Source organism: Cololabis saira, chromosome 17 (genome assembly GCF_033807715.1).
Source record: "Cololabis saira isolate AMF1-May2022 chromosome 17, fColSai1.1, whole genome shotgun sequence".
Taxonomy (NCBI): Eukaryota; Metazoa; Chordata; class Actinopteri; order Beloniformes; family Belonidae; genus Cololabis; species Cololabis saira.
This window is the reverse complement of record NC_084603.1, coordinates 3740171-3758095: the sequence shown is the minus strand read 5'-3', so window position 1 is coordinate 3758095 and position 17925 is coordinate 3740171. Positions and strand designations below refer to the sequence as shown.

At 37.5% G+C, this 17925-nt stretch overlaps 1 protein-coding gene across 1 annotated transcript in view; it reads right to left on the bottom strand.

Annotated features, from left to right (window-relative positions):
* The window catches only part of oga (O-GlcNAcase), a 28046-nt gene extending 10876 nt beyond the window's left edge, over nt 1-17170 (bottom strand). The window contains 14 exon segments of the mRNA XM_061745970.1: nt 4021-4074; nt 4077-4194; nt 5700-5903; nt 6413-6486; nt 6489-6672; nt 7513-7703; nt 8896-9054; nt 9139-9423; nt 9908-10006; nt 10107-10278; nt 11346-11476; nt 13247-13344; nt 13446-13497; nt 16708-17170. Coding sequence (XP_061601954.1) covers nt 4021-4074; nt 4077-4194; nt 5700-5903; nt 6413-6486; nt 6489-6672; nt 7513-7703; nt 8896-9054; nt 9139-9423; nt 9908-10006; nt 10107-10278; nt 11346-11476; nt 13247-13344; nt 13446-13497; nt 16708-16873 — 1987 coding nt within the window. The 5' untranslated portion in view covers nt 16874-17170.
* Nucleotides 17171-17925: the final 755 nt, after the last annotated feature.

Here is a 17925-nt window from a genome sequence, read left to right as displayed (position 1 = left end):
GATGAATTTCATGTGGCTTGATTACATTTCAAAGCCAAGCAAAAGTTCCTCTGGGTAGGTGCATCAGGCTGATTTCTAAAAGCCTACTGACAGAAAAAAAGAAAAAACAACAAGTTAGAGATGCTGCCAAAGGGAGAAATTTGGGAGTTAACACTTCATCCAAACCTAAAATCGCTGCGCAGGATGTGGACTTCATCCGGAGGGCTGCTTCCTTTCCTCCATTACAGTCGTATATATTTACGAATTTAGTTAAAATACAAAGTAAATGCATAAAATACAAAGCTCAATTAAAGCATAAACAAGGGAAGAGACAACGCCTGCACTGCGCATACATCGGCCACTGTCGATCCAATAGCAGTAGAAACTTGTACTGTGGATTCTTCCATCTGTACATAGTGAAGGGAGAAAACAGTAGAAAATATTTATTAGTAAGTGTTCTCAGTAAAATAACCAGGAAGGTTGTGACTAAGTGCCGGCTGCAAAGCTTCTGTTAAAGAGAAAAACATGTGGACTAATCGGGGTTAAAAACAACAACAAAAAAGGACCCCAGACTAGTGTGTTTGATATAGGGATGGGCGGTATGGACAAAAAAAATGTATCACGATAATTTCTGGCATTTAACCCAATAACGATAAAAAAAAATACCAATACAAAAAGTGTCATCAACGGGAATATTTCTTTCTTTCAGGCTCATTTCTTTCTTCTTTCTTTCTTTCAGGCTCATTTCTTTCTCTTTCTTTCTTTCATGCTCATTTCTTTCTTTCTTTCTTTCTTTCATGCTCATTTCTTTCTTCTTTCTTTCTTTCTTCTTTCTTTCTTTCTGCTCATTTCTTTCTTTCTTTCTTTCTTTCTGGCTCATTTCTTTCTTTCTTCTTTCTTTCTTTCTTTCTTTCTGGCTCATTTCTTTCTTTCTTCTTTCTTTCTTTCTTTCTTTCTTTCTTTCTTTCTTTCTTTCTTTCTTTCAGGACTCATTTCTTTATTCTTTCTTTCTTTCATGCTCATTTCTTTCTTTCTTTCTTTCTTTCTTTCAGGCTCATTTCTTTCTTTCTTTCTTTCTTTCAGGCTCATTTCTTTCTTTCTTTCTTTCTTTCTTTCAGGCTCATTTCTTTCTTTCTTTCTTTCTTTCAGGCTCATTTCTTTCTTTCTTTCTTCTTTCAGGCTCATTTCTTTCTTTCTATCTTTCTTTCAGGCTCATTTCTTCTTTCTTTCAGGCTCATTTCTTTCTTTCTTTCTTTCTTTCAGGCTCATTTCTTTCTTCTTTCTTTCAGGCTCATTTCTTTCTTTCTTTCTTTCTTTCTTTCTTTCTTTCTTTCTTCTTTCTTTCAGGCTCATTTCTTTCTTTCTTTCTTTCTTTCTTTCTTTCTTTCTTTCTTTCTTTCTTTCTTTCTTTCTTTCTTTCTTTCTTTCTTTCTTTCTTTCTTTCTTTCTTTCTTTCTTTCTTTCTTTCAGGCTCATTCCTCAATTTATCGTTTTTACCGTGAGATGACAAATTCTTACCGTGGGGAATTTTTTTGACGGTTTATCGTGAACGGTAAAATATCGCCCATTCCTAGTTTGATATCACTGACTGGTCCATTAAACCAGTAGTGTGATTTTTGTTTTGTTGGTGGTTTTCCCAGTAGGAGTATGCTGCCTGCTGTGTAGTACTGATGGCTGAGACCTCAGCTTTACCGTGTAGCCGGACAGAAACCTGTGAATGAAACTGGGTTACAGGGAGTAACCTACAGGCCATGCTGGAGCTTCAGACTAATCAAATAATACTCCAAAAATAGATGGAGATGCTATCCCCACAGTGATTTTTACTCAATCTGTATCACGGTGTACCATCAACAGGTAGTCGGAGAGGAAAAAAAAAGAAATTGCATCTCTTTATGCAGCAAATGAACCCACACTGATACAGATTGAGCAAATGACCAAAAACTATTTTTTTGTATGCTTCATGACGAGACAAATCTCGTATCCATAATTGTCTATGCACCAGAATGGCTTCCACAGTGAGGCAACTTGCTCTCCAAGATCGCATGCCGCGCTAGGGCGTGGAGGGGGAGCGGGGACATCCATTGGTTCCCGGCCCCACAGACAGAGAATGGAAGCAAGTGTCTATGTTGGAATTGCAGCAATGATGTTACTGGATACACAGCAAGCAGCAGTTACCCTGCTGGAGCCTTTTCCACACAGATCCAGACATTATCAACATGGAGCAGTTTGTTGTGGGATAAACAGGGAGGACGTTAGCAGTGCAAGCGGCATTCAGTCTTATGAAAAAAGAAACACAACCAATGTGTCTGAGAGAGGAATTCATGAAATCAAAACTATTCGGAAGCAAGTCATTTGGCTCAGCCTCTATGTTAATCTGACTTATCTTTTAAAACTCACCGCTAGGTCCCAGATTCTCACCAATACAAAAGTGAAGCCATAATCACTAGGAGCTAGGGATGGGCGGTATGGACTAAAAAATGTATCACGATAATTTCTGGCATTTATCCCGATAGACGATAAAAATGACGATAAAAAAATACCAATTCAACTCCACCTTTTTAAATATAAATCTATCTCGCTCTCAGATCCGCCATGTTTGTTACACAAAAACATCATCAACGGAATTTATCTTTCTCTTTCTTTCTTTCTTTCTTTCTTTCTTTCTTTCTTTCTTTCTTCTTTCTTTCTTTCTTTCTTTCTTTCTTTCTTTCTTTCCTTTCTTTCTTTCTCTCTTCCTTCCTTTCTTCTTCTTCTCTTTCTCCTTCCTTCTCCTTCCTCTTTTCTCTTCCTTCTTCCCCTTTCCTCTTCTCCTTCTTCCTTCCTTCTCTTCCTCTTCCTTCTTTTCTCCCTTCCCTTCTCCTCCTCCTTCCTTCCTTCCTTCCTTCCTTCCTTCCTTCTTCCTCTTTCTTGTTTCTCCCTCCCTTCCTTCCTTCCTTCCTTCTTCCTTCCTTCCTCCTGCTCTCTCCTTCCTTCTTCTTCCTCTTTCTCCTTCCTTCCTCCTTTCCTTGTTTTCTCCCTTCCTTCTCCCCTTTCCTTCCTTCCTTCCTTTCCTTCCTTCCTTCCTTCCTTCCTTCTTTCCTTGTTTTCTCCTTCCTTCCTTCCTTCTTCCTTCCTTCCTTCCTTCCTTGTTTTTCTCCCTTCCTTCCTTCCTTCTTTCCTTGTTTTCTCCCTTCCTTCTCTTCCTTCCTTCCTTCCTCCTTCTTCCTCTCCTTCCTTCCTTCCTTCCTTCTTTCCTTGTTTTCTCCCTTCCTTCCTTCCTTCCTTCCTTCCTTCTTTCCTTCCTTGTTTTCTCCCTTCCTTCCTTCCTTCCTTCCTTCCTTCCTTCCTTCCTTCTTCTTTCCTTGTTTTCTCCCTTCCTTCCTTCCTTCTTTCCTTGTTTTCTCCCTCCCTTCCTTCCTTCCTTCCTTCCTTCCTTCCTTCCTTCCTTCCTTCCTTCTTTCCTTGTTTTCTCCCTTCCTTCCTTCCTTCTTCCTTCCTTCCTTCCTTCCTTCCTTCCTTCCTTCCTTGTTTTCTCCCTTCCTTCCTTCCTTCCTTCCTTCCTTCCTTCCTTCTTCCTTCCTTCCTTCCTTCCTTCTTTCCTTGTTTCCTTCCTTCCTTCCTTCCTTCCTTCCTTCCTTCCTTCCTTCCTTCCTTCCTTCCTTCCTTCCTTCCTTACAAAAATCAGCTTTACACAAAAACATAATCAACGGGAATTTATCGTTTTTACCGCGACGTGACAAATTCTTATCGTGAGGAATTCTTTTGACGGTATATCGTGAACGGTAAAATATCGCCCATTCCTACTAGGAGCTATACTGCTCTTAGTCTTTGATTAGAAATTCTACCAGATGTGCGGATGTGAATAGATGCAAAATTATAATAATTTTGTCTCGTTAAACTACGGATGTCCAAAACTAAAGTAAAATGCATGCAGTAAAAATAAGTATTTATGTGTTTGATTTAATCTCAATTCCTTCTTGAAAACTGTGTCTCTGAAAACAGACTTGATAGTAAGCTATGGTGCTCTAAGAGTGAGGAAGCTGTGGCTCTTTTCATACACACCTAACCACTGGACAAAAGACTTGACCATAGAAATGTTGCTCTTGATGTCCCAATGTAAGGGTAGAGGTCATACAGGATGGTGCGGTTGGCTGTATTAGACAGTCGTGTGAACATCTGGATGACTGAACAGCACATCTCCTCAAACTTCTCTGCACGTGACTGCCATTCTGCAACCTGAATGCAACACAGGGGTTTGAAACAAGTCAAGTCAACAAAAAAAAAGGAGCACAGTACATGATTTACACTTTCCAGTGTGTTTCTTTACAAAACAAAAGTTAATCAGTTTGTCCAGGTGTAATTTATGTGCTCATTATTTTCTATTCATTACATATTTATAATGTAACAAAATAATCCTGCTTTGAGAACTTGAGTATTATCTAACTGAATCCAATTTAAAAAAAAAAGCAAATGGTCTTGTATACTCAAATTCTCCTGTAAGTATTATTTATTATTATTATTATATTTATTTATTATTCTTTTATATATCGGATACTCTTATATTGCAAGAAGGGGCCGACTAGATAAGCATTTGCTTCTTCCTGTCCCTTCTTGAACAAAACTGGTTGTGCTTTATTATTGTTGTTGATGTATGGTGTGTTTTTTTTTTATTGTTTTGTTCAAGATGAATAAAGATCAAAAATCAAAGTACTGAAAATGTTAAAAAGCTTTGGTCTACCCTTTACACTTGTGTTTTTGCACTGTGGAATATCTATGTCATTTGTTTAAAAAAAACATGTAAAAAAAGAATGAAAAGGGTAGGTGGCTTAATATGGGAAGCTGTTACTTAAACAAATAAATAGGGTCAACACTTGCCTTTAGCAAACATACCCCACAGCAATCATAACCACACCACCTAATGGCTAGTAAAGGTAGTACATTTCCACCATTTTGTTTCACCTCCATCACCAGTTACTTTATTTATGCATCAGTACTAGACCTTATTATACATTATTCTCTTGTCACTAGGGTTGCCACCCGTCCCGTAAAATACGGAATTGTCCTTTATTTGAGAAAAAAATGTTGCGTCCGTATTGAACTAATACGGGACGCGATTTGTACCGTATTTTCATTAACTTTTACACCATATTCTAGTTGAATTATTGAAATAAATTAACTTTTACACCATATTCTAGTTGAATTATTGAAATAAATTAACCTTTACACCATATTCTAGTTGAATTATTGAAATAAATTAACTTTTACACCATATTCTAGTTGAATTATTGAAATAAATTAACTTTTACACCATATTCTAGTTGAATTATTGAAATAAATTAACTTTAACACCATATTCTAGTTGAATTATTGAAATAAATTAACTTTTACACCATATTCTAGTTGAATTATTGAAATAAATTAACTTTTACACCATATTCTTCACCTGTATCTATATTCTACATCTGGGCTGATATGGACATACGTAGCATAGGAGGATATTTCAGTTGCTAGTATGGTTGTCTGTCTGTACAGTCCTGCAAGTTCAATGCTATTAAAGCACTTTAAACTTTAATCAAAGCATTTTGTTTTTCATATAAAATAAACACATTTTGATTCAGTTTAGAAGTTTTGGGGGTTTTTTTTGGCTCCTGCGCTGCTGAAATCAGGGCGTCCTTATTTCTATTTCTGAAAGGTGGAAACCCTACTTGTCACACTGTCTTTCTTTCAATAAAACAACCCACCTTTTCATTCTCCTTCCTTTTGCAGTTGACACTGACGACACTGCTGTTGGCTCGTAACCAGTTGAACTCCTTTAGCATCTGCATGGCCTTGGGTCCGTGCTCGTACGGCAGGTAGAAGAGCTCTGCCAGCAAGCACAGGTCCTCAAGTGTGAGCGGCTCGGCTGAGAACAGTGGTTTCTCATTGAGCCCTGGAACAAACAACTCCTGAAAACACAAATTGAAGATAATGCAACTTAACAGAAAGACCAAGAATGGATGTACATAATTATTACCAGTCATGAAGGAAGGAAGGAAGGAAGGAAAGGAAGGAAGGAAGGAAGGAAGAAAGAAAGAAAGAAAGAAAGAAAGAAAGAAAGAAAGAAAGAAAGAAAGAAAGAAAGAAAGAAAGAAAGAAAGAAAGAAAGAAAGAAAGAAAGAAAGAAAGAAAGAAAGAAAGAAAGAAAGAAAGAAAGAAAAGAAAGAAAGAAAGAAAGAAAGAAAGAAAGAAAGAAAGAAAGGATAAATTCCTGTTGATGACGTTTTTGTGTAACAAACATGGCGGATCTGAGAGCGAGATAGATTAATAGTTGAAAAGGCGGAGTTGAATTGGTATTTTTTTTATCGTCATTTTAATCGTTATCGGGATAAATGCAAATTCTAATGGGGTTTTGACTTAACTTGGAGGTAGAGGCAAATAAAAAAAAACAGAAAAGGAAACGTCATGTTTGCAGCACCTGTTTGATTTGATCATCTGTTTGCATTGGGGCAATATCACTCCCAGAGTCCTCCTGGATTGACTCTTCAGGGACTTGGACTCAGCCAGACTCTCCTTGTCTGTATCCATTGGCTTTAGGTCTTCTGCCATTTTCTCAGTCAAGATAGGACTAACTGGTTTCTCCTCTGGGTCAACTTCTGCTTCTGGCTCTGGCTCTTCCAGCTTCTCCACCACCATCTCCATCGGTTCTTCGTCAGAATCCTTTTTCTCCACGTCCACCTGAACAGCGTAGAGAAACAAAAAAAGTTAATAAACCCAAACAGGTGCTTTTTAGTTAACAAAAAGGTTTGTTTTGTATCAAATCACAGAGGCACAGAACTCCCTCAGAAAGACCAAGAATGGATGTACATAATTATTACCAGTCATGTAATAAATATTTGTTTAGTTACCGTATTTTCTGGACTATACGCCGCTACTTTTTTCATAGGTTTTCAACCATGCGGCTTATACAAAGGTGCGGCTATTCTGTGGATTTTTCTTCCACCGCTCGGGCGCTCTAACCGGAATTAGAATCAAAACTAAGACAAAATAAATGCAAAGAAGAATACGCTACTTCTTCTTTAGCAGATAGAAGTAGGTAGAAGCAGATTTCAAACAGATAAATAGATCTGAATAAATAAATAGAATAAATACCGGTTATTTTCTCTTGGTTCTGTCCCGTTTTAATCAGCAAAGTTGCTGCCGTTTAAAAGACAGTTAGGAAAGGATCTATTTAGGTACAAACATGTACATCATTTACAGTTCAAAATCCTTCTGTACATGTAGTAAATATCTAATCTAACAACATAAATATCTGCAGCTTGCAGATCTTTTTTTTTTTTTTTTTTAAATGGAGCGGATGCGGCTTGTATGCAGGTGCGGCATATAGTCCAGAAAATACGGTAATGTATTATTATTATTATTATTATTATTATTATTATTATTATTATTATTATATAGCTTGAAACTCTTAGGTTGGCTAAATAATAGTAAATCCTGTTTATAGGAGAGCGTAAGAATCCTAAACTCATTTGGGTTATTTAGGAGCCACAACTGAATGTGAGCAACAATAAAACCCACCTCCACTACTTCCTGAAGGGGTTTTTCCATGGGAAGTGGAAGTGGATCTAGGCAGAGAGGGGGCATTGCTGGTGACATAATGGGCTGCTGGAAGACCGTTGTGACTGATGTGGTCGAGCAAAGTGCAGGAGCTGCCATAGATGACACATCAATGACTGTGCTTTTGGCACCACTCTGAGGCACCTGTCGGCCTGAAAAAAAACAACAAAAAAAAAAAAAAAGCATTGTTACTTTCAAATCGAATATCATCACTCTACTTTTAAGTGATTTTTCTATAAATATATATATATATATATATATATATATATATATATATATATATATATATATATATATATATATATATTAGGAATGGGCGATATTTTACCGTTCACGATAAACCGTCAAAAAAATTCCCCACGATAAGAATTTGTATCTCACGGTAAAAACGATAAATTCCCGTTCATGACGTTTTTGTGTAAAACTGATTTATGGTTCTGCGTTAAATCCATGCACAACGTACGTGAAGGAAGGAAGGAAGGAAGGAAGGAAGGAAGGAAGGAAGGAAGGAAGGAAGGAAGGAAGGAAGGAAGGAAGGAAGGAAGGAAGGAAGGAAGGAAGGAAGGAAGGAAGGAAGGAAGGAGAGAGCAGGAGGAAAGAAGGAAGGAAGGAAGGAAGGAAGGAGAGAGCAGGAGGAAAGAAGGAAGGAAGGAAGGAAGGAAGGAAGGAAGGAAGGAAGGAAGGAAGGAAGGAAGGAGAGAGCAGGAGGAAAGAAGGAAGGAAGGAAGGAAGGAAGGAAGGGATGAAGGAAGGACAGAAGGAAGGAAGGAAGGAAGGAAGGAAGGAAGGGATGAAGGAAGGACAGAAGGAAGGAAGGAAGGAAGGAAGGAAGGAAGGAAGGAAGGAAGGACAGAAGGAAGGAAGGAAGGAAGGAGAGAGCAGGAGGAAAGAAGGAAGGAAGGAAGGAAGGAAGGAAGGAAGGAAGGAAGGAAGGAAGGAAGGAAGGAGAGAGCAGGAGGAAAGAAGGAAGGAAGGAAGGAAATGAGCAAGAAAGAAAGAAAGAAAGAAAGAAAAAAAGAAAGAAAGAAAGAAAGAAAGAATAAATTCCCGTTGATGACGTTTTTGTGTAACAAACATGGCAGATCTGAGAGCGAGATAGATTAATAGTTGAAAAGGCGGAGTTGAATTGGTATTTTTTTATCGTCATTTTAATCGTTATCGGGATAAATGCCAGAAATGATCGTGATACATTTTTTAGTCCATACCGCCCATCCCTAATATATATATATATATATATATATATATATATATATATATATATATATATATATATATATATATATATACATATATATATATATACATATATAACTATAAAAGATATAATAGTGTGGTTGCTCGTACTGTTGTATTGGTGAGGCACACCAAATTCTCCGAGCCATTCTGAAAGAGCTAGTTTCAGAGCCAGCTGTGGGCTGTAGAGAATGTCTGTCTCCAGCTCTTCATCACTCCCTTCATTCTCCAACTTGATTTGGATGGACACGGTACTTTCCTCACCATCAGCTGAGATGACAAAAACAAAAACAGATTGATAAACAATCAGACCCATACTAAAAAATGAGCATGACTGATTCAGATAATACTTACTCATGACCACATCCTTCCGAACGCCATTCATATTAGACTTGTACCAGGTGGCCAAAGTGTGGATTGCTACAAAGTTTGTTTCAAACTCGCAGTTGGGATTGGTGAGGACTCCCTTCAGTCTCGGGATGAGCTCTGTAGAGCGGCCCTTGTACGGGCCTAAGAAGAGTCTCTTCTGATCATAATCATTGGCATGAATATTGTCCCAGATTACAGGAGCTCTTCTTAGAATTTTTGAAACCTCCTCAATAGACTCCACGGGTATATCTTTGGATACCACTTTGGGGCCTTCAAAAAAAAAAAAAAAAACATTTAAAAAAAGAAACAGTTTGCCTTTATCAGGGTTTATACAGCAATCCTTATGTTAAATTTAATACCAATTTAATACCTTTTTCACTACCTTCAGATTTTTTTTTAAAAACTGTCACAACATTAAGTGTTAATCATGGACCTTTTAACATTAATACAAATTTTGACTTATAGAACACTATACAGAACAGATTTATAGACTCATTGATGTTGACCAGATGTTTCACATTTATTTCACTTTGTGAATGACAATAAAATAGACTGCTTAAAATGTAAAAGGTAAAAAATAATACCAATTTTAAAAAAAATAATACCTCTGACAGTGAATTTAACACTTTTAATGGCCTTAAATTTGGCAATTTTCATTTATCACTTTTTAATACTTTTTAAAACCCAGCGGAAACCCTGTTTATGCTTAACACTAGAAACGGCTTTGGTTATTTCACAACACTTTCTGACTTGCCTGTCCATAATACTTCAATGCCAGGCAGTAGTTTCTCTCCTACTGTGTGGAGGTAGGGAGACTGAGAGACACTTGGGTAGCAGAATGTTCCACAATACTCTATTTCAAGGGCAAGACAAAAAAAAAAGAAGAAGCATTGAATACATATTTGGATTAAACAAATGTGTAAAACATAAAAACGTATTTAGAACTGAGGTACCTGTGGGACAGAAGAGAAAAGTTTCAGGCTCTCCCAGATACTGGTAGATTTCATTTGTAATGGAAACCTGAGCGTGTGCAAAAGAGCTGAATACTTCTTTGTCAGCAGGGCACATGTTGTGGTCAATATCATCAAAAAGTAAGGCAAATGACTTGCAGCCAAAATGAGTAACCTGATGGGAAAAGTGAAGAGTCAGGTACAAAAATAAAACTCAAAATAAATAAACACATACATTAGGGGTGTAACGATACACTAATCTCACGATACGATACGATACACGATACTGAGGTCACGATAACGATACGATACGATATTATAGCAGTATTTTTTTAACAACCTTGAATGAGGAACATATGACTGGAAAAAATTGTCTTTTATTTGAAAGACACAAAATACAAAACAATGCTGTGCGTTTGCCCTATTGTTTCAGTTTGTAATGCTTTATAACTGTTTAAGTTTTAAAGAGAAAGCCAGGCCAACCATTTTCCACAAACTGAACTAAAAGTAAATGTCAGGTTTGCATTATGCATCTTCAATTTCATACAAGTACAAATATTTTGCCACAAACTGAATAGTTTCTCTCATGTATGATTTGACTTTATTCTTTTCCAGAAATTTAACAACTAAAATTGAATAAATAAATACAAGTAAATAAATACATACAATTTTACATCATAAAAAAGATTGATTCATGCTCACCTTATAAATGTAAGAGGAGATTCATTTTTGTTAAGAAGGTTATTTTGGTAATTCAGGGTTCATTATTTTATAAATATATTCTTTATATTCTGTAAATCAGGGACTATAATTACACTAGTCAGTATATCAGTTGTTAGTATGTTTTAGATTGGGCGGAGTGATACAGCACTAGGTGTTGTGTTGATGTTCTAAAATCCTACGCTGTTGAGCGGACATTGAAGTACACGCAAACTCACGCAGAAGTTGTCCCGTGTTTATCCTACTCACGACCCCAAAAAGGTTTAATTTAATAAGGTAAGGCTTAACTCTACACCAGACTTAAATAAGTAAAAGTTCAGAGCTCAAAACAGGACCGCAAAACGGGACTAGTTTCTTCTGAGCGGAGTAAGATTTTGGTCGGTCGGATGCGCGTTACTAGTCAACACAATAGATTAACATAACCCAATATCGTGGCACGATATATTGTTACACCCCTAACATACATACATACATAGATTTTACACAATCATTTACTCCAAATAAGACAAAATGTTGCAATACCTGGTCAAGTTTTCTTTTGAGTGCTGAAACTTCTTTTTGATTGGAGAAGGTAATGTCTAATCCCGGGGAAATGGCATAAATGAACTCTATTCCATACTCCTTGGCAGCAGCAATCAAAGTCATGAGTTGCTCTACAAAATAGTTGGAAAAAGAACATTTTTGATGAATAACATAAAATCACTCACTTAATACAATTTTGAGCCTTTCTTAAATCCTAACTGAGTAATAGCAACTGTCCTGGGTAGCAAGCACAGTTCATGTTGAAAACTTCAGGGCAGATTATCCCAAACTCTATTATCACAAGTCACCTGCTTCTAGGAATGGGCGATATTTTACCGTTCACGATATACCGTCAAAAACATTCCTCACGATAAGAATTTGTATCTCACGGTAAAAATGATAAAAGGAAGGAAGGAAGGAAGGAAGGAAGGAAGGAAGGAAGGAAGGAAGGAAGGAAGGAAGGAAGGAAGGAAGGAAGGAGAGAGCAGGAGGAAGGAAGGAAGGAAAGGGGAGAAGGAAGGAAGGAAACAAGGAAAGGAGGAAGGAAGGGAGAAAAGAAGAAGGGAAGAAGGAAGGAAGGAAGGAAGGAAGGAAGGAAGGAAAGGGGAGAAGGAAGGAAGGAAGGAAGGAAGGAAAGGAGGAAGGAAGGGAGAAAAGAGGAAGGGAAGAAGGAAGGAAGGAAGGAAGGAGAGAGCAGGAGGAAGGAAGGAAGGAAGGAAAGGGGAGAAGGAAGGAAGGAAACAAGGAAAGGAGGAAGGAAGGGAAGAAGGAAGGAAGGAAGGAAGGAAGGAAGGAAGGAAGGAAGGAAGGAAGGAAGGAAGGAAGGAGAGAGCAGGAGGAAGGAAGGAAGGAAAGGGGAGAAGGAAGGAAGGAAACAAGGAAAGGAGGAAGGAAGGGAGAAAAGAGGAAGGGAAGAAGGAAGGAAGGAAGGAAGGAAGGAAGGAAGGAAGGAAGGAAGGAAGGAAAGGGGAGAAGGAAGGAAGGAAGGAAGGAAAGGAGGAAGGAAGGGAGAAAAGAGGAAGGGAAGAAGGAAGGAAGGAAGGAAGGAAGGAAGGAGAGAGCAGGAGGAAGGAAGGAAGGAAAGGGGAGAAGGAAGGAAGGAAACAAGGAAAGGAGGAAGGAAGGGAAGAAGGAAGGAAGGAAGGAAGGAAGGAAGGAAGGAAGGAAGGAAGGAAGGAAGGAGAGAGCGGAAGGAAGGAAGGAAGGAAGGGAAAAAAGGAAGGAAGGAAGGAAGGAAGGAAGGAAGGAAGGAAGGAAGGAAGGAAGGAAGGAAGGAAGGAAAGGAGGAAGGAAGGGAGAAAAGAGGAAGGGAAGAAGGAAGGAAGGAAGGAAGGAAGGAAAGAAGGAAAGGAGGAAGGAAGGGAGAAAAGAGGAAGGGAAGAAGGAAGGAAGGAAGGAGAGAGCAGGAGGAAGGAAGGAAGGAAGGGAAAAAAGGAAGGAAGGAAGGAAGGAAGGAAGGAAGGAAGGGAGAAAAGAGGAAGGGAAGAAGGAAGGAAGGAAGAAAGGAGAGAGCAGGAGGAAGGAAGGAAGGAAAGGGGAGAAGGAAGGAAGGAAGGAAGGAAAGGAGGAAGGAAGGGAGAAAAGAGGAAGGGAAGAAGGAAGGAAGGAAGAAAGGAGAGAGCAGGAGGAAAGAAGGAAGGAAGGGAAGAAAGGAAGGAAGGAAATGAGCCAGAAAGAAATAAAGAAAGATAGATAAATTCCCGTTGATGACGTTTTTGTGTAACAAACATGGCGGATCTGAGAGCGAGATAGATTTACAGTTGAAAAGGTGGAGATGAATTGGTATTTTTTTTTTTTTTTTTTTTTTTTTTTTTTTTTTTAAATCGTAATTTTTATCGTTATCGGGATAAATGCCAGAAATTATCGTGATACATTTTTTAGTCCATACTGCCCATCCCTACCTGCTTCTTCCACTGAATACAGCTCTCGCCAGAACATTCTATGCTTGTAGTCATCTTTGGGTGCGTAGAGATACGTGTTGAGTCCCCATTTCTGCTGCCTGTAAGATTGAGTGTTGTACAAAGTCAGTATTACAACCCTGCTATGATCTTTATCAACATGCACATTTTGGAGAGAGGGGAAAAAAAAAGGGCACAATACCTTCGAAATAATTCTTTCCTTTGTTCCATTGTCCATGGACGGCCATAAAAGCCTGTAATGAAAAACAATATATTCAGTTTCTATACAGTCTGCAATGCTATCTGTCCGGCCGAACTCCTGTAACTGACAATTTGACACTCGAGTTGGCTGTACCATCATGCAACTTTTATTGTTTAGAAAGCTACATGCTCACCTTGGAGCTAACAGAACATGACACATTACTGCAGTTACATTTTTTTGTATATGCCGGCAATGAAATACATACAATTTGTTTGTTTTACAGCTGTTATTCTTTGCTCTCAACTACCAGGCGAAATAGATCCATTTGGCAATATTTTTTAGGAATAATTTCCTTAAAATCTTTAGTTTGCAAAAAGTAGTGATTCGTCAAAAGTGTCAAGTACAGCCTGGGATTTTTATCAATAAACATCCAAAAATTTTGTGTTTAGTATTTAGGGTTTCTGATATTTTTCTCTTAGTTTTAAATGAACGATTTAAAATATATAATTAATTAAATCCCCTAAAGAAGACATCCAAATTAGCGTTTGGGACGTTTTTACCCTAGTCTGGGATATTAAACATAAATATTATTTTCCCTGTAACAATTTATTGATCTACTGAAAGCCAATGCTTTGCTCAAAAGGTTTAATATCCCAGAAAGGTACACAACACCTAGTATCCCATACACCAAAGCCATTTCTAACCAATATTGTCATTTCAGAACCTTGGAGGTAACACAACATGACACATTACCGCAAATACATTTTTTTTGTATATGCCGGCAATGAAAAACATACAATTTGTTTGTATTACAGCTGTTATTCTTTGCTATCTACTACCAGGCCAAATAGACACCTTTTTTTCTCCTCTTCCCCTCAAAGTGCTTCTGCTCTTTGTTCAGGCTGCATTTGTAAAAACAAATTTGTTCTTAAATTGCTTGCCTGGGTAAATAAAGGTTAAAAAAAAAATCCAATATTCTTTAGGAATAATTTCTTAAAACCTTTGGTTTGCAAAAACTTACAGAGAAATTAGTGATTCGTCAAAATTGTCTCAAATACAGCCTGGGATTTTTATCAATTAACATCCTAAAATGTGGTGTTTTAGTATTGAAGGTTTCTGATATTTTAATCAATATTGTCATTTCAGAACCAACACTGACCACGTGACTGGTATTTCCTCCAAATACAACAATAAACCCCTGAACGGAATGTCGAATTATTGCAACATTTCGACGCAGATCTTCTGACTGCAGATAGATTTTTTTTTTTATACATGTTATTTTTGTACATGTAAAAAACAACCCTTCAAGAGAAGTTTAAGAAAACAAAACAAATAATTTCATCCTTTAACACTTGATATCTTAATTATATTTAGTTTAATAATCAAATTTTTTGACATAGTGAAATTCCAAACTGCACAATTCATGTATGAAGCTAGGAAAAAACGTATTACCATCTCACTTACAGGAAATGTTTTATGACAGAGAGGAGAGGTATAATTTAAGGGGTTCTCTACATTTTAAGACCTGCAGAACACAAACAACAATGAAAATATTTTCTATATCAGTCAGTGGAGTTAAACTATGGAACCGAATGGATTCAGAATTAAAACAATGTCTGAACTTGAACCAGTTTAAAAACAAATATAAAAATATGATTTTCACGAGGTACAAAGAGGAAGGGGTTTAGCGGCTTTTAGCGGCCTGAAATAACACTATTGGGTGAATGGGTAGATTTGTTTATATTTATGTACAGAAATGGGCAGCTAATTATATGTGTGTGTATGCATGTGTGTATATATAGATATGTATGTATGTGTGTGTGTGTGTGTGTGTGTGTGTGTGTGTGTGTATGTATGTATATATATATATATATATATATATATATATATATATATATATATATATATTATGGCTTACAGCTTAAGATTCCCAGAATATTCCATTTTTTTTAGATAGGATATTTGAGTTTTCTTAAGCTGTAAGCCATGATCAGCAATATTAAAATAATAAAAGGCTTGCAATATTTCAGTTGATTTGTAATGAATCCAGAATGTATGACATTTTTGCATTACAGAAAATAAAAGGACTTTATCACAATATTCTAATTTTCTGAGACAGTCCTGTATTTTTCACTGAAGTACCCATCTTTCTTGTGTTTATTATCATTTGCCACATAATTAAAGCGACATACTAAATTTAAGAAAAAATTACTAATTATCCAATTAGTCGACTAACCGTCTCAATAGTCGGTGACTAGTCGACTATTAAAATAGTCGTTAGTTGCAGCCCTAATATATATATATATATATATATATATATATATATACTTATATGTATATATGTATATATATATATATATATATATATATATATGTGTCTGTATGTATGTATGTGTGTATGTATGTGTAGATATATATACATAGATATAGAGCAGATGCAGTTAATAGAGACAGTATAGTGTAAATAAGTATATTTATGCAGCCTGAACAAAGAGCAGAAGCACTTTGAGGGGAAGGGGAGTGCTAGGAAAAAAAAAAGTGTATTTGGCCTGGTAGTTGATAGCAGGGGCGTTTTTAGGATCCAAAGACATCAGGGGCTAATGAGAAATGATCAGGGGCTGAAACCATCAGCATTATTATTATTTTTTTGCTCTTTTTTATGATGAAAAACGCATGAATAACACATAAATAATGCTTTAAACTGTACAAATACATGTATTTTATTGACTGGATCTTTAATTAATCACCTGAATGAACTGATGCATGCCCTTTGCCTAACCTTAATCTAATTTAGACTATCACAGACAGTGCTATCAACTTGATAGCAAAGAATAACAGCTGTAATACAAACAAATTGTATTGTTTTTCATTGCCAGCATATACAAAAAAATGTATTTGCGGTAATGTGTCATGTTGTGTTACCTCCAAGGTTCTGAAATGACAATTTTGGTTAGAAATGGCTTTGGTGTATGGGATACTACTAGGTGTTTCTGGGATATTAAACCTTTGAGCAAAGCATTGGCTTCCAGTAAATCAATACATTTAAAAATATTTGACATAGTGGAATTCCAAACTGCACAATTCGTGCATAAAGCTAGGAACAAGATAGCTGGGTGTGTGTTCTACACATGTGTATGTGAGGCATAAAGGCTGATTTATGCTTCCGCGTTACACCGACGCAGAGCCTACGCCGTAGGGTACGCGGCGACGCGCCCCCGTAACTCCGCGTCGCTTTAACGTGGGACCATAAATGACGCGTTACCTTCCACGACGCCGCTGATGAACTTGCGGGGGTCCGGGGCTTCCAGCCCGGGGACGGGCTCCTCCGCCGGGCCCGGGGCCTCCGCACAAGCCTCCCCGGGGACCGGGCTGGGGCTCGGCTCAGCCTCCAGCTGCGGAGTCTCCGGCGTCTTCTCTTTCTGAACCATTATTCACCACTTTTCTCCTCGAGTCAGAAGAATTGAACCGAAGAGGAAACTATAATAAATGATGCAGGTTTAGCTGGCGGAAAAACTGCGTTGCCAGCTTACGGTATTAGCGACTCGGGTTTTTTCCACAGATTACGCCACTGTTTCCTGCCAGATATGAAAGCAGTATTTGCCAGGTGCTATATAACGTCATATATCAGTAAATGCATGTAGATAAAAACACGGCGTTGGCTGGTTTTTGTCCGACCATCGTCGTCTCTTTTTGGTAAATGTAGCCTACTTTCCGTCGGTTCTTCCTGTTTACACCGAGTGCGCATGCGCACGGGACTGGCTCAAACCAGTCAGAACTGGATCTGTGTGACAAAACAACACCAAGATGTGTGAAGGCGAAAGAGATCGATGAGAGCGGTGGATGAAACTGATCATGTTTTATTATAGATCACGTTCACCAGTACAGCTATATAGATCAAATGATCTGTTTTTGTGGTTATTTGGCTGCCAGTGACTATCAATCATTTTTTGTAAATATAATCATCATAAGACATGTAATATTTGCACCATAAGCAGAAAGAATTGACATATATGCAGAGTAGGGTCTTTCACTGCTAAAATACTTCAAACAGTAATGGAAATACACTTAAAACGCACTTCACAGTGCGTACGAACAATCTTTGTTTTTGCAAAGGGCTACTTACAACTGTTACAGATTGCATTTGCATTCTTTGCTCTATGCGGATGTTTGATTTCGTTATCTCTACAGCAGTTTAACATCTTGAGGCTCCAGTCCATATTAGGAATGCAGCTAAGCCTAAACACCACATTCAAACAGAGGGAGGTGTTCATTTGTTGCTGCATGAGCTTGTGTCAGCTAAAAACAGTTTTTTCTTCTAAATCATTGAACACATTTATGAAACTTTCACCTTTTACACAAAAACGTATAAATACCTTGACCGTGTTGTTACTAAGATGTTATGGTGGGAACGGCCTGTTTTATCCAATGATTATAGGGAGTAATAGTGTGTAATTTCAAAGACAAAATATATTTAATTTTG